This window comes from Mercenaria mercenaria, chromosome 11 (genome assembly GCF_021730395.1).
Source record: "Mercenaria mercenaria strain notata chromosome 11, MADL_Memer_1, whole genome shotgun sequence".
In the NCBI taxonomy this organism is placed as follows: domain Eukaryota; kingdom Metazoa; phylum Mollusca; class Bivalvia; order Venerida; family Veneridae; genus Mercenaria; species Mercenaria mercenaria.
In genome coordinates this window covers 70455568-70472756 of record NC_069371.1, presented here as the reverse complement: position 1 = coordinate 70472756, position 17189 = coordinate 70455568, and the positions used below count along the sequence as shown (strand labels likewise).

The 17189-nt window shown below is 33.0% G+C and overlaps 1 protein-coding gene across 10 annotated transcripts in view; it reads left to right on the top strand.

The window, feature by feature from the left end:
* LOC123531496 (neuromedin-K receptor-like) overlaps positions 1 to 16365 on the top strand; it is a 120006-nt gene extending 103641 nt beyond the window's left edge. For all 10 annotated transcript variants that reach the window (XM_045312529.2, XM_045312537.2, XM_045312527.2 and 7 more), the window contains one exon: positions 5529 to 16365. In XM_045312529.2, the coding sequence (XP_045168464.2) occupies positions 5529 to 6595 (1067 nt within the window). In that variant the 3' untranslated portion in view covers positions 6596 to 16365. The remainder of the gene's footprint in view (positions 1 to 5528) is intronic.
* The last annotated feature ends 824 nt before the right edge of the window (positions 16366 to 17189 follow it).

The following is a 17189-nucleotide window of genomic DNA, read 5'->3' as shown; positions in this document are numbered from 1 at the left end:
CAATATCTTCAGAGTACGACTTTCCTGAAGAGCTTCTAAGTAACAAAATTATGACAGTCAGCAAAACCTTCTGAATATGGCGTTTAACAAGGATTAATTCTGATACTGAAATTTAGCAAGAACTTCTGGTTATGACATTAAGCAAGGACCTTTGGTTATAATATGTCCAGCAGAATCTTTTGATTTTAACACGGATTTCAGACTTGTTACTATGACACTGAGCAAGAAGGTCTGATCATAGTATTTTGCAAGGACTACTGAGTATGAAATTCCACAAGAAATTTCTGATTATAACATTCATTAAGGACTACTTATAATGACACTCACCAAGGACTTCTGATTATGGCATTTCTCAAGGACTTCTGATTATGAAATTCAGCAAAATATGTCTGATATTGACATTCTGGTATTATTACATTCAAACAGGACATTCTGATTGTGACATTCTGTCAGGACATTTAGCAAGAACTTGAATGTCTGCATTCAGCAAGGTTCTGTTTTTTGACAATGGTCAAGTCTTCTGCTCTATGACATTTTACACTTTCTTTAACCATAACCATTATTATTGTGAATGTAATACTTCTCGTATGGTTTAAATGGATTATGTAACTAATATTATAAGAATAGGATTCTGTGGTGGTGACATTGCAATCTAGGACAATCATAAAGCCTACTTAGGACAAATGGATTTTATGATTATAACTGATTGTCTAAGAACATTTAAGAACTTGTATATACCCATAATATAACAGAATGTTCTCAGTGCAGTCTGGTTGTATAATAATGGAATTTGTACAGGAAAATGAGGGACAATGTCAGAGACACTGAGACAAGTTTGTTCCGACCCCATTGATGAAAAAGATGTTGTTTTTAGCTCATCTGATTTTTTGAAAAAAAATGATGAGTTATTGTCATCACTTGAGCGGTTGTCGGCGTCGGCGTCGGCGTCGGCGTCTGCGTCGGCGTTGCCTGGTTAAGTTTTATGTTTAGGTCAGCTTTTCTCCTAAACTATCAAAGCTATTGCTTTGAAACTTGGAATACTTGTTCACCATCATAAGCTGACCCTGTATAGCAAGAAACATAACTCCATCTTGCTTTTTGCAAGATTTATGGCCCTTTTGTACTTAGAAAATATCAGATTTCTTGGTTAAGTTTTATGTTTAGGTCAACTTTTCTCCCAAACTGTCAAAGCTATTGCTTTGAAACTTGGAATACTTGTTCACCATCATAAGCTGACCCTGTACAGCAAGAAACATAACTCCATCTTGCTTTTTGCAAGATTTATTGCCCCTTTTGGACTTAGAAAGTCAGTTTTCTTGGTTAAGTTTTATGTTTAGGTCAGCTTTTATCCTAAACTATCAAAGCTATTGCTTTAAAACTTGCAACACTTGTTCACCATCATAAGTTGACCCTGTACAGCAAGAAACATAACTCCATCCTGCTTTTTGCAAGATTTATGGCCCCTTTTGGACTTAGAAAATATCAGATTTTTTGGTTAAGTTTTATGTTTAGGTCAACTTTTTCTCTTAAACTATCAAAGCTATTGCTTTGAAACTTGCAACACTTGTTCACCATCATAAGCTGACCCTGTACAGCAAGCAGCGTAACTCCATCCTGATTTTTGCAATAATTATTGCCCCTTTTGGACTTAGAAAATCATTTTCTTGGTTGAGTATTATGTTTAAGTCAACTTTTCTCATAAACTATCAAAGCTATTGCTTTAAAACTTGCAACAGTTTTTCACCATCATAAGTGACGCTGTACATCAAGAACATAACTCTATCCTGCTTTTTGCAAGAATGATGGCCCTTTTTAGACTTAGAAAATCATGGGTAGGACAATATTTCTATTACACAAAAAAAATCAGATGAGCGTCAGCACCCGCAAGGCGGTGCTCTTGTTTGTTGTTGTTGTTGTTTTTTTTTTATGGAAAAAATGTTTACATGGAATTCAATTAGGGCTCATCAAGCTATGTTTTTGGAAGATTATGCTGTTGTAACAAACTTGTCATGCAAGGGCCGACATTGTCCACCATTGTATGTACTCAGGCAGTTGTTGTCAGAATGTGTCAAGCATGTATGAGGAAGTGATCAATGCACGGTGTCTGTTACATGGGATTGTGGATAATTGTTCAATTATTTGTATAATGCATTCAGTATGTGTCAATATGCATGGAAGCAATTTCAATGTAATTTAAAATATTTATGAGCAAAATGATATTATTGTGTTTCAGTTTTTAGAATGGGGTGTTAGCAACTCTGTGAATAGGATATCATGTTAAAAAGTTAATAATTATTGCCTAGAATATTATATTTCATTGACAAATCATTTATCATTAAAGACTTTAATTTAAACCTTTGTTTAATGAGCGCTAGTGCTAGTAAAATGAAAATGTTTGCTTGGTATTATGTTTGCTCTGCATATGATGTGTCATATTTTCAATAAACCATATTGTTCATTTGATTTGATTGGTGTAAGCTGGCTTCTGGCAGCATTGGCAATATTTCAACTGGTACACGTGTTCCAATGTTGAATTTTAATATCACAAATCATTAGTTCTCTTGGAGTATGATATAGTTACTCAGAATCTTTGACATTCAAGAGACAATCCGTAAAATTAAATTCCAGTCAAGAAGTAAAATTTCCATTCATTTTATCTATGAATTCCTATCTCCACAAAAAAGCCGTTTCAAGCAAAATCACAAAATTTCATTCACATGAAATGACATGAGATTACAGTAGAAAAATATATATTTTTAGCCTACACAGTCAGGTCAAAGAGCTATAAAAAATAATATACTTCTTTGGTCAGGTGAAATGATTCCAGCATTTGAAATTAGTTATTGCTATTTTTATGTATTAAATGTTGTATTCTTTTCAGTTTACTGTTGTTGTTTTATATATTCTACAGATCTTGATGTTGTGCTTCTCTTTCAGATTTTGACATGTGACATGTGTCATATAGTACTGTTTCCTGTCACATGGTACAGTGTTTTTTCACTTCCTGTTTCTGGTTACTGGCCTGGCATGGATATTTTATTGTTTTACTTGCATGATGTTCTCTAGAGTATCAATGTGGTTGTTGCATATGCCGTGATTTTTCCCAGAAGGCATGTTGCAAACTTAAAGCTATCAAATAAGAGAGGTTCAGATTCTATACTTGTAGGCATGATATAGGTTTGTGAAAATATTTTCACAACCATATATCCAAGCCCTGGGTGTCAAAATTACAAACATTATTTGCCAAGTCAGCAATTTTTAAACATAAAGGACTTGAAGTTTCAAGAAGTATGTAAGATTTTTGTTATAGCAAGGCATTTCATGAATTGTCAAACAATGATAGCAATGATATAGTGAACAACTGGTGTTATGACCCATTATCCTGCATGAGGCATCATGGTTAATGATTATTTACCAGTTGATATATCGAGATGTCACATTAAAAGATGTTTGTTTAATTTTTGCGAACTTAGTTCTGATTTGTCTTTAGATTTCTTAAACATTGCTCTAAGCTTCCTTTGTAATAGCTTCTTTTTTGGGGGTTGGGGAGGGGTAAAGCAGCGGTTTAAAAAATTTAAACAAAATTGAAAATTTCTGGGAATTCTTAATGACATGATGTGTTGAATTTGAAATTGAATTTGAATAATAAAATACATTTGTTTTTATGTGGCAAATCTCGATTTTTACCCATTTTAACAGTGTTGAATTTAGTGTTTCACTTTAGGACATTATTTAGTATATACAAATAGAATTATTTATTTTAAATATCATTTCATATTTTGATAATAGTCATTATGAATTTATTAATTTTGGAGTTTGGAATTAAAAAAACTGGTGGTAGTTGAGATAAAAATTAATCAATTTTAAATGATTCAAGACTATTTTGTAACTTCCAATTCATAGAAAAACAGAGGCATTGAAAATAAATGAGAAATCTTTTTTTAATAAGTCACATAAGGTAAGTTTAGGTTAGTATGTACTTTTAACTGGTAATTAAGTACCACTAAATATTAGAATTGCATGAAAGGTAATTTTACATTGACAATATTAAGAAAGGGAGGGATATCTGAATGTGGTCTACAATTCGCCTGCATTTCCTTTGGTAATTGTCTTGGAACTGCTGCTAGATTACAGTGATCTTGTATCTGTGAGCTGCAGAGAGATCACAGAGCTCAGCCAGTTATGCATGTTAACTCATGGCATATTGTCAAGTTTTACTGATAGTTGAACATGTGAAAAACATGCAGAGTTATGTGAAACTGCAACTTTAGAGAAGTTTTTTTTTTTCAGAAAAAATAATAGCAGTAATAATGCATAGCTACAGCAGCTGAAACTAGAATAACTATCTGAACTATGAAATTGAGACATGGTATTTAAAGGAACCTCCAGAAGTTCAGAATTCTGATTAAATTTTTTTAATATAAATGATATTCTATTATCATTTATTACTCAATATCACTGATTTTGAATAAAAAATGATATCAGAATACCCTTTATAATTGAGCCGTGCCATGAGAAAACCAACATAGTGGGTTTGCGACCAGCATGGATCCAGACCAGACTGCGCGGATGTTGGTTTTCTCATGGCGCGGCTCAATTATGATATTGTATCAGCTAAATACTGTATTCTGTCAGCAGTTTCTACTCCTAACCAATTAAACACTTAAGCAAAAAACATTTTCATTGTTAGATAATAGATACAGTTTCTTTATCTATTAAGTATACTTTTTACAACATTTATTTTAGAATTCAGTGAAACAGATGCAGCAATCAAAGATCTCTTGCTCTTTTAAATTACTTAGGTATACTTTACCTGTATTTTGATATGAAGTGTTATGCTGATAATAGAGCAAAAATTAAAAGCCTACTTACTGTCTATGGCACATGTTCCTATTCATCTTTGCATCTAGTTTTTAGCATGCTATATTGATAACTTGCATCCAACTATTATCTTAAAAAGTGAGAAAAACTATATATTTGAAATTAACTAGGATTGTTCTAATCAGGACTATATCCTGTACTGTATGTGGTTTCGATTTTTTTGAATTTTTTTCATAAACTTTAAATAAGACATATATCAAGGCATAAGTGAAAACTATCATAGTGGGTTTGCGACCAGCATGGATCCAGACCAGCCTGCGCATCCGCGCAGTCTGGTCAGGATCCTTGCTGTTCGCTATTAGTTTCTCTAATTCCATTAGGCTTTGAAAGCGAACAGCATGGATCCTGACCAGACTGCGTGGATGCGCAGGCTGGTCTGGATCCATGCTGGTCGCAAACCCACTATGTTGGTTTTCTCATGGCACGGCTCATATATCAAGGCATAAGTGAAAACAATAGAATGAATAATTAAAGAGAACACAGTGACTTGCATCACATGTTTACGTCTACTAAGACTTCAAAGTTTTAATTTTAAACACTTAGTATTGTTTGTAATGATTCACAGCCATTATAGTCAAGGTCATAAATTTTGAATGTTTTTTATGTTAATTTTGTAGATTTTATAATTGTGTTTTATATAATTTCAGACACTATACGTGATTCTGATTCCCCAGGAATTATGCGTAGACTGTCGACAATGCTTCATTCATCATTTAGATCATCACGTCTTAGTACTCAAAGGAATTCCGAGGATTGCTCTAGTTTAAACTCGGTACACTTATCTCGTACCACATCAGTTTCCAGCCCTAGTCATACACTTTTACGCCGAGCTACGTCGAAAACTGCTAAAGGAAGTTCTATTATTCGTAAAGATGGCTCTGTAATCATTACAAAAAATGGGAAAATTATTTCCGTAAGGCGGGATATGGACTCCTTGAAGAGAGACAAAAGTTTTAGTGGATTTGAAGATGTAAAAGCGAGGCACACAAATGGTCTTTCTAAATGTTACAGTGAAGTAAACATGACTGATAAAGGAACAGTAGAGTTGTCTCCCTTACTAAAAACTAACAATAATATTGGGGGTTACAAATCGCCACGCCGATCTCCGCTTACATCTAGAGATAATGTAAATACTAAATTTGGCCACACCTCTTTGACAAAGATTGACAGTGTTGATGAAACTGAAACAGAGTTCAATGAAAATAGGCTTCGCCTACCGCAGCGACAATTGTCACGGCCGAGCCAATCAATGACAATTTTACCAAGGGAGGAAACTTCACCATCAATTCATTCTCAGGAAAATTTGAGTAACTCCCCTTCAGTCAAATCTGATTTAGATGATGTGTTTGTTAGTCCAGTGCCTACAATATACAGTTCACAGGAGGGCATGCTTAATTCTATGTCATTGCAACCTGTCATTAAAGACAAGAAAAAACTTGCAAAAAGTGACAATCAACTGGATGAAATTGAGTCCTTAGACGCCTCGACAATCAGTAAAAGCAAGAAGTCATTATCAAAAAGTTCAAATGTGGTATATAAGGTTCCATTACTAAGATATCCATCTGTAGAGAAGCTTGATGTCCCCTCTCAGATCCCTCGATGCTCAAGTGATGCATCTTCAATCCCTAAACTGGGGCTACCGAGATCAGCGCTGCATGTTCGACGATGGTTTTCTAATAAAAATATAGACAACACTCAAAAAAGTACAACCTGATGGAAGAATTTTTAACATGTGTACCTAGCATTCCAAAATCATAAACTTATCTTTTATATCCTTAGTTAACCTTTACCCTGCTAAATTTCTAAAATGGACTGGTTCATCATTCAATTCGGGCAGTACCATATATTATTGGAAGGGGAGTTCAATGAAAATTTACTGACCGAATAGCAAACAGTGCAGACCATGTCGCCAAGGCAGAATCAATTGCCACCAGCAGGCTTAAGGTTAATAAAAATCTTAAAATGGCAAAAGAAACGCAGCTACATTGACAAACTTATTAAGTTATTAGCTTTGTATTGAGAAATATGCACAAGTTCTGCTGTGGAAATATTGCCTGACTTTACATGCACAATATTTTCGCTGGAAAGAAGGTTTAGAGCAGAATAATATTTTACGAGTGCATATTTCTCGATGCAAAGATGATAACCTTTTTATATTATATGCATCTGCTGTTGTAACTATGATGTAAATTATATAAGTATGTTATTAGTAAATTGAAAATATTGCAGTTAAAAAACTTTCTTACATGATAATACGCATGAAAGTGGTGTCACAAATTATGTCTTTACACCCAATATAAAATTTGAATGTATGTTTGGAAAAATACTGATGTTTAAGGTTCTAATGTGATGGAGTTTAAAAATGATCATGTAATAAAAGAACTTATGGTCATTTTAAAGTCTTTTGATCACAGTTGTGGTGAAAATTTTTAATGCCATTGTTCACACTAAATCCAGAGATCATTGAATTGTGTATAATTGTAACATTAATTTAACTTGATACAGGGTTTTTGAATTGAACATTTTGTATAAAGATGTCTTGCGATTTTGCGAGAAATGTTTTTAGACGAAATGATCTCTTTTTGACTATTTTACAATCTAAACTATTTTAATTAGACATCTGGTATTACATGTGTATGACTTTTTTAAAACAACATAGATAGCCGACATTAGATTTGCGAGACTTTTAAACAAACCAGACAGCTGACATTATATTTTTAGGACTCAGTCACACCATAGATTGCTGACTTTATATTTGCGAGACTTTTAAACACATCATTGATAGCTGACTTCAGATTGTGAGACTTTTAAACACACCATTGATAGCTGACTTTATATTTGTGAGACTTTTAAACACACCATGGATAGCTGACTTTATATTTTGGAGACTTTTAAATACACCATAGATTGCTGACTTTATATTTGTGAGACTTTTAAACACACCATTGATAGGTGACTTCAGATTTGTGAGACTTTTAAACACACCATAGATTGCTGACTTCAGATTGTGAGACTTTTAAACACACCATAGATTGCTCACTTTATATTTGTGAGACTTTTAAACACACCATTGATGGATGACTTCAGATTGTGAGACTTTTAAACACACCATTGATAGCTGACTTTATATTTGAGAGACTTAAACACACCATAGACAGCTGACTTTATATTTGTGAGACTTCAAAACACACCATTGATAGATGACTTCAGATTTGTGAGACTTTTAAACACACCATAGATAGCTGACTTCAGATTGTGAGACTTTTAAACACACCATAGATAGCTGACTTCAGATTGTGAGACTTTTAAACACATCAATCAGCTGATACTATAACACATCATAGACAGCTGACATTATTAGACTTCTAATCACACCTTAGATTGCTGATTTTATATTTCGGCGACTTTTAAACACACCATAGACAGCTTACATTATCTTTTTGAGACTTTTAAACACACCAGACAGCTGACATTATCTTTTTGAGACTTTTAAACACACCATATACAGCTGACTTTATATTTTTGAGTATTTAACACACCAGGCAGCTGACATTATATCTATACATTTTGACTTGACATGTATTTATTGAAATAATGTGAGATTGTTTGAGTAAAAAGTAAAGAAAAACTTGTTTTCTGACCATTTAGTTTATTCAATTAATAGCTTATTTGCATTATGACAATTTGGTTGTTCCTTGAGCTAAATATTTGAAAGAAATATTGCCATGTGATCTAACATATTGAAATAAAATTTTATGTGTTTGCACGTTGTTTGGGCATTTGAATAATATTTATATTTGAACATTTTCTCTACTTCATAAAATTATTTGTTTTAATACAGGATTTTTATTTAGTTTATAGAATGTGCATAAGAAGTTTTCAAAGTATTTTAATGTTACCCAATTTTGAAAGTATTTTAATGTTAATTGACTATTATTAGAAAGAATTTAGTGGCTTTGCTGGAATTACATTGTTGCTTTTTTCTTTTACTGTTTATTGTTATAATCTCTATTAATTGTTGTCATAGATATGCTGAAGAAATTGATTATATTTGTTGTTACATAATTTAATTTATTTGATTATAGTAGGAATAATTGTGAAAAATGATGCAGAGGGGCTGAAGGTTATATACCAGTGATTTTGGTGGGAGGATGTTGTACTTTAAATATACAACCTTCATTAATTTTTTCTGTAAAATAAATGCATTTTATACTATTTTATCTTTTTGTAACTTACATTCTTTTAATACAAATGTAGATACTGTATAAAAATCAACAGAAATGTTAAGATATAAAAAGAATGTTTTCAGTCACAATGTAGAATGAGTCCAACAAGAAATCCAGAATTTTAGTTTTGGTGTGTTATCTATGTTTACCATCATGAATTTCAATGTCTGTTATAACAAAATGTAAATGACTCAAAAAAAATTTCATCATCCTGCTGTTAGTCTTTTGCAAAATGACTTATAATTTACAGAAAGGTTCCTTTTTGAGTGAAAGGACATATTAACGGTATTTGGATCTGTATTAACATGAATTTCATTTTGGGCGTAATTTTGCCCTTAAGCTTATGGCTTACATTTACAAAAACTTACTCTTTTTATCTCACTTTATGTATGTTATAACATGTTTTATAACTATTTTGTTATTCAAGTATTAGCAGATTTTATGTATAAAAATTATAAAAACATACCAAAGAATCATATTTGTAGATAATTGTTTAGAGATATGAACATGACAAAATATCCATGACAGCTTTGGTGTTCCATAAGCACCCTATAGATTATCTAATATATTTGATGATACAGTCAAACTTTGTTCGTTCGTACTTGACGTGACCGACAAAATTTGTTCGAGTTATCAGTAGTTTGAGTCATCAAACAATATACATTATACAGGGAGTTTGCTGTGACCTCATGATGAGTTCACATGAAGGGCGGAGTTTGAGAGAACAAAATTTGACTGTACTTATATTTTCAATTGTCTATCTTGAGATGAAACTTCGAAAAATATATTTTTCAATAAAGTAGTGTTATTAGTACACATAAAACAGAAATGACAACATAGTAAAAATCTTTTGGAAAGTTTCTTACCTTGTACTGGTAGTCGTATGAAATATGGAACTGAAGTATTGTCATATTAAAATCATACTAGATAGTATCATAAACTTCACTCATAATATTTCTTGTAAAATGACTGGGCAGGTCCCGTCATGTTTTCCTAATCAGATATGAAATAAACATGACTTCGTGGTTTTTGTAGAGTTTATGAACTGTTGTTAAACCAACTTTAGCATTATGGAGAAATACATTTATAAAAATGTTCTGTTTGGTGTCTCACATCACATAATTATTCTCAAATTGGTTGAATTTATCACTGAAAAGATAGAACAAAAAATAAGTAAAACCTAATATTTATCATTTTTAGCTCGACTATTCGAAGAAAAGTAGAGCTATCCTACTCACCACGGCGTCGGCGTCGGCGTCACACCTTGGTTAAGTTTTTCGTACCAGTCCACATTTTGACAAAGTCTTTTGAGATAAAGCTTTGAAACTTTCAACACTTGTTTACCATCATCATGGCCAGTTATAGGCAAGAGCACATAACTCCATCAAGGATTTTGGCTGAATTATGGCCCCTTTTGACTTAGAAATCATGGTTAAGTTTTTCGTACCAGTTCATATTTTGACAAAGTCTTTTAAGATAAAGCTTTGAAACTTTCAACACTTGTTTACCATCATCATGCCCAGTTATAGGCAAGAGCACATAACTCCATCAAGGATTTTGGCTGAATTATGGCCCCTTTTGACTTAGAAATCATGGTTAAGTTTTTCGTACCAGTTCATATTTTGACAAAGTCTTTTAAGATAAAGCTTTGAAACTTTCAACACTTGTTTACCATCATCATGCCCAGTTATAGGCAAGAGCACATAACTCCATCAAGGATTTTGGCTGAATTATGGCCCCTTTTGACTTAGAAATCATGGTTAAGTTTTCCGTACCAGTTCATATTTTGACAAAGTCTTTTAAGATAAAGCTTTGAAACTTTCAACACCTGTTTACCATCACTATGTCCAGTTATAGGCAAGAGTACATAACTCCATCAAGGATTTTGGCTGAAATATGGCCCCTTTTGACTTAGAAATCTTGGTTAAGTTTTTCGTACCAGTTTATATTTTTTGTAAAGTGTTTGACATATGGCTTTGAAACTTTTATCACTTGTTAAGTATAATAGTCTCTATCTGTAGGAAAGAGAAAATAACTCTGTCATCTATTTTGGCTGAATTATGGCCCTTTTTGGACTTTGAAATTGGTTCTGTTTTCATACAAGTCCATGTTTTGTCAAAACTATTTGACATATGGCTTTTAAACTTTGAACACTTGTTTATCATTGTGATTTCCATCTGTAGGCAAGAGTACATAACTATTTTGACTGAATTATGGCCCTTTTTAGCTCGACTATTCGAAGAATAAGTAGAGCTATCCTACTCACCACGGCGTCGGCGTCGGCGTCGGTGTCGGCGTCGGCGTCGGCGTCACACCTTGGTTAAGTTTTTCGTACCAGTCCACATTTTGACAAAGTCTTTTGAGATAAAGCTTTGAAACTTTCAACACTTGTTTACCACCACCATGGCCAGTTATAGGCAAGAGCACATAACTCCATCAAGGATTTTGGCTGAATTATGGCCCCTTTTGACTTAGAAATCATGGTTAAGTTTTTCGTACCAGTTCATATTTTGACAAAGTCTTTTAAGATAAAGCTTTGAAACTTTCAACACTTGTTTACCATCACCATGGCCAGTTATAGGCAAGAGTACATAACTCCATCAAGGATTTTGGCTGAATTATGGCCCCTTTCGACTTAGAAATCTTGGTTAAGTTTTTCGTACCAGTTGGTATTTTGACAAAGTCTTTTGAGATAAAGCTTTGAAACTTTCAACACTTGTTTACCATCACCATTTCCAGTTATAGGCAAGAGCACATTACTCCATCAAGGATTTTGGCTGAATTATGGCCCTTTTTGACTTAGAAATCTGGGTTAATATTTCCTACCAGTTCATATTTTGACAAAGTCTTTCGAGATAAAGCTTTGAAACTTTCAACACTTGTTTATAATCACCATATCCAGTTATAGGCAAGAGTACATAACTCCATCATGGATTTTGGCTGAATTATGGCCCTTTTTTACTTAGAAATCTTGGTTAAGTTTTCCGTACCAGTTCATATTTTTTGTAAAGTGTTTGACATATGGCTTTGAAACTTTTATCACTTGTTTAGTATAATAGTCTCTATCTGTGGGAAAGAGTACATAACTCTGTCATCTATTTTGGCTGAATTATGGCCCTTTTTGGACTTTGAAATTGGTTCTGTTTTCATACAAGTCCATGTTTTGTCAAAACTATTTGACATATGGCTTTTAAACTTTGAACACTTGTTTATCATTATGATTTCCATCTGTAGGCAAGAGTACATAACTATTTTGACTGAATTATGGCCCTTTTTGGACTTTGAAATTGGTTCATACATTGCCATTTAGTGCAAGACTTATCGAAATCAAAGAAATACAGGATTATTGTTTGTCTAATCTATTTATTTCTTTTGTCTGAATATCTGTGGAAATATTTTGACCCCATTCTTCGATCAATTCTTCGAATAGTCGAGCGCGCTGTCATCAGACAGCTCTTGTTGGACTTTGAAATTGCCTCATATATTGCCATTTAGTGCAAGACTTATCGAAATCATTGTAATACAGGAACATTGTTTGTCTAATCTATTTATTTCTTTTGTCTGAATATCCGTAGAAATATTTTGACCCCATTCTTCAATCAATTCTTCGAATAGTCGAGCGTGCTGTCATCAGACAGCTCTTGTTTGTAGGTGTGCCAGTTTTTCTTCATTTTTACCTTTTGAACTTAAAGGATAATGAGCAGTTTTTTTATAGTTATGAATAGTTCATTCTTTTAAGCTGTATATATATATAATCAAGGTTTATAATTAAACTCAGTTTTGTTGGCCAATAAGCACTATCAATTAATACTTTAATCTCGATTTCGTTTTCTCTTTTATGAGTGTTTGTCAGCAACTCAGCAACTTACATTTTCGTACCCAGTCTTGGATAATTCATCTGATAGGTCTATAAAACTGGAATGAGAAATAAAATTCTTTCCTTTGATGTACTTTGAGTTAATGTAGCTATTTATTGAAGGGGTGGATTTTTACTTAGTTCAGAATTATTTCATCATTTCCTATAATACTGTGATGTGATGGGGAAAACCAAACATTCAAGAAAAAAAATGTATCTGTTTACCCAAAACATCTGAATGATTTCCTGGCAGAGTTGAATCTTTTTATCTTTTATTGAAAACATATAATGGGTTCTTGGAATGGAAGGTAAAAACATTGACAGCCAGTGCAAGCTAATAGTAAAAATCAGCATGTCAGTTATAATAAGACTAGTTTAATGGAACGAAACACACCTGTATCCAAGCTCGACTAAAAGCTATTATTGTGGTGTGTAATGTTCAAGATGATGGGGTTGAGAATTTGATGTTGTTTTTGTCAATCATGTTTAAATTTTGCTGCAGTCTTTGAAGTATTATTTGGTTTTCCTTTTTAGCTCACCTGTCACAAAGTGACAAGGTGAGCTTTTGTGATCGCGCGGTGTCCGTCGTCCGTCCGTGTGTCCATAAACTTTTGCTTGTGACCACTCTAGAGGTCACATTTTTCATGGGATCTTTATGAAAGTTGGTCAGAATGTTTATCTTGATGATATCTAGGTCAAGTTTGAAACTGGGTCACGTGCCTTCAAAAACTAGGTCAGTAGGTCTAAAAATAGAAAAACCTTGTGACCTCTCTAGAGGCCATATATTTCACAAGATCTTCATGAAAATTGGTCAGAATGTTCACCTTGATAATATCTAGGTCAAGTTCGAAACTGGGTCACATGCCGTCAAAAACTAGGTCAGTAGGTCTAAAAATAGAAAAAACTTGTGACCTCTCTAGAGGCCATATATTTCAAAGATCTTCATGAAAATTGATCAGAACGTTCATCTTGATGATATCTAGGTCAAGTTCGAAACTGGGTCACGTGCCATCAAAAACTAGGTCAGTAGGTCAAATAATAGAAAAACTTTGTGACCTCTCTAAAGGCCACATTTTTCATGGGATCTGTATGAAAGTTGGTCTGAATGTTCAACTTGATGATATCTAGGTCAAGTTCGAAACTGGGTCACGTGCGGTCAAAAACTAGGTCAGTAGGTCTAAAAATAGAAAAACCTTGTGACCTCTCTAGAGGCCAAATATTTCATGAGATCTTCATGAAAATTGGTCAGAATGTTCACCTTGATGATGTCTAGGTCAAGTTCGAAACTGGGTCATGTGCCTTCAAAAACTAGGTCAGTAGGTCAAATAATAGAAAAACCTTGTGACCTCTCTAAAGGCCATATATTTCATGGGATCTGTATGAAAGTTGGTCTGAATGTTCATCTTGATGTATCTAGGTCAATTTTGAAAGTGGGTCACGTGCCGTCAAAAACTAGGTCAGTAGGTCAAATAATAGAAAAACCTTGTGACCGTTCTAAAGGCCATATTTTTCATGGGATCTGTATGAAAGTTGGTCTGAATGTTCATCTTGATGATATCTAGGTCAAGTTTGAAACAGGGTCATGTGCAGTCAAAAACGAGGTCAGTAGGTCTAAAAATAGAAAAACCTTGTGACCTCTCTAGAGGCCGTACTTGTGAATGGATCTCCATAAAAATTGGTCAGAATGTTCACCTTGATGATATCTAGGTCAAGTTTGAAACTGGGTCACGTGCCTTAAAAAACTAGGTCAGTAGGTCAAATAATAAAAAAACCTTGTGACCTCTCTAGAGGCCATACTTTTCATGGGATCTGTATGAAAGTTGGTCTGAATGTTCATCTTGATGATATCTAGGTCAAATTTGAAACTGGGTCAACTGCGGTCAAAAACTAGGTCAGTAGGTCTAAAATTATTAAAATCTTTTGACCTCTCTAGAGGCCATATTTTTCAATGGATCTTCATGAAAATTGATCTGAATGTTCACCTTGATGATATCTAGGTCAGTTTCGAAACTGGGTCACGTGTGGTCAAAAGCTAGGCCAGTAGGTATAAAAATAGAAAAACCTTGTGACCTCTCTAGAGGCCATATTTTTCATGAGATCTTCATGAAAATTAGTGAGAATGTTCACCTTGATGATATCTAGGTAAAATTCAAAACAGGGTCACGTACATTGTACCTTCGAAAACTAGGTCAATAGGTCAAATAATAGAAAAACTTTGTGACCTCTCTAGAGACCATATTTTTCAATGGATCTTCTTGAAAATTGGTCAGAATTTTTATCTTGATAATATCTAGGTCAAGTTTAAAACTGGGTCACATGAGCTCAAAAACTAGGTCACTATGTCAAATAATAGGAAAAACAATGTCATACTAAAAACTGGGTCATGTGGGAAGAGGTGAGTGATTCAGGACCATCATGGTCCTCTTGTTTGATCTTTGGTTTCTATACTTAGTACAGAAATTAATTGTTGGACTAGTTACAAACCTGTCTTCATTGCAAAATTATAATAATGATAGTGATGATTTATGCTTTTAATGAACTTTTAATTTGTTTATGTTGAATCTACTCCTAAATTTTGTACACTAGTACTATCCAAACAGTATTTGTCATTGTCACCAGTTTAAGGCTTCCAAGCGACCCTAAAATTAGCCAAATTCCATATTTCTTTGAAGTTTTGCGAAATTTCTTAAAAAGCGTAAAAATCAAAGGGAATTCATAAAGATAACCTAAATTTTCCTAAATGTTTCTATTTTTATGACATGACCTTGATCATTCAAAGATATTATCAATTATATTTAAAACTTTATAAAATTACAAAATAAAGTATTTTGCATGTGTACTGCAAAAACAAATGTGCTCAGTCAAGTTTGTTTAACTTTGCCATCACTATTGTTAGAATATTTTTTAATGTCTTGAATAAGAAAATGACAAATATTTGTAAACTGCCAAAATAATATTTCAGTTCAGGCAAATGATATAAATATCTTTGTCACAGATATGAATTGATTTTTTTGTTGAACAGATTCCTTGAGGGTATCCTTTTTATGATAAAACTCTTTCTTTAGGCTAATCTAAACATAGAATTGCCTAACATTCAAACAGCTGATTTTACTTAGATTTTCAATTGCATTTTTTAGTTTTTCATTATATATCACAGCATGCATAATTAAAAGTTATTTCTAAGAATATGAAGGTGTAGTTTCATCTTATATTCAAAGTTTTCATTTTAATAGAAAACTATCATACCACCTGTTTAATACAGACACAAAGTACATTATGTCAAATTTGCTTTTAATCATTTGTTGTGTTCATGATATGTGTTACAGATCATTTTAATATAATAGTTGTGTTGTTTATATTTTATTTAATTATTGATGTAAAAGTAAAGTGTCAATAAAAAGATACTGTGTTGTTTTGAGTGTCCCTTTGACATATACATGTGCTTTTAAAAAAATTACATACAGGTACAATAATTGCAAAGTTTTTAATCAGTGACAAAGTATATATTAATTAACCTGGCCATTATGAGTACTTATATTCCAGTATCCATGCCAATTTTCCCTGATGTATTCGGTGAAATAAAACATTTTAGTACAAAAAAGTTAAGACCCTGTAATTTGGAGATATTGTATATGCTTGGTGTTCAGTCCTTTTTCAACTAAACGCTACACTTTACTCTTTGACCGGGTCTAACAAGATGGGTGGACGATGCCATGATAGGTAGTTCTCAAAGCCAACTCTATCTGAGCTGAAATGACATGATTGCTTTGCTTTAGTTACAACTTTAACAGCTTTTAACTTGTACATGTTATAATTACTAAGCAATACATGTATATTGTACATAATCTAGTAAGTATAAATCAGAAACACTCGGATTTTCATTAAATTTCTTTCAATCCTATATACTGCATTAAAACAGATTTTGGTAATTTGTATTCATTTATTGTATATTATGATTCTAGTAACTTTCAAAAATAATCGTATTTCAAACTCAATAGTCGAAAGGATGCAAATGTATTGAATCACAGGAAAACACCGGATATTTTTCACCAATGTTTCGGCTACATTAGCCTTGTTCAGAAACACCGGACAACACTTAAATTTCATATAAAAAGCATAAAAAGGATGGTTTGACAGAATTTTATGTGTTTTAAATCGATAAGTTATTGAAAAAAAAGATGCAATATGATAAATTATATGCCAATTAGGTTTCATATATTACGATT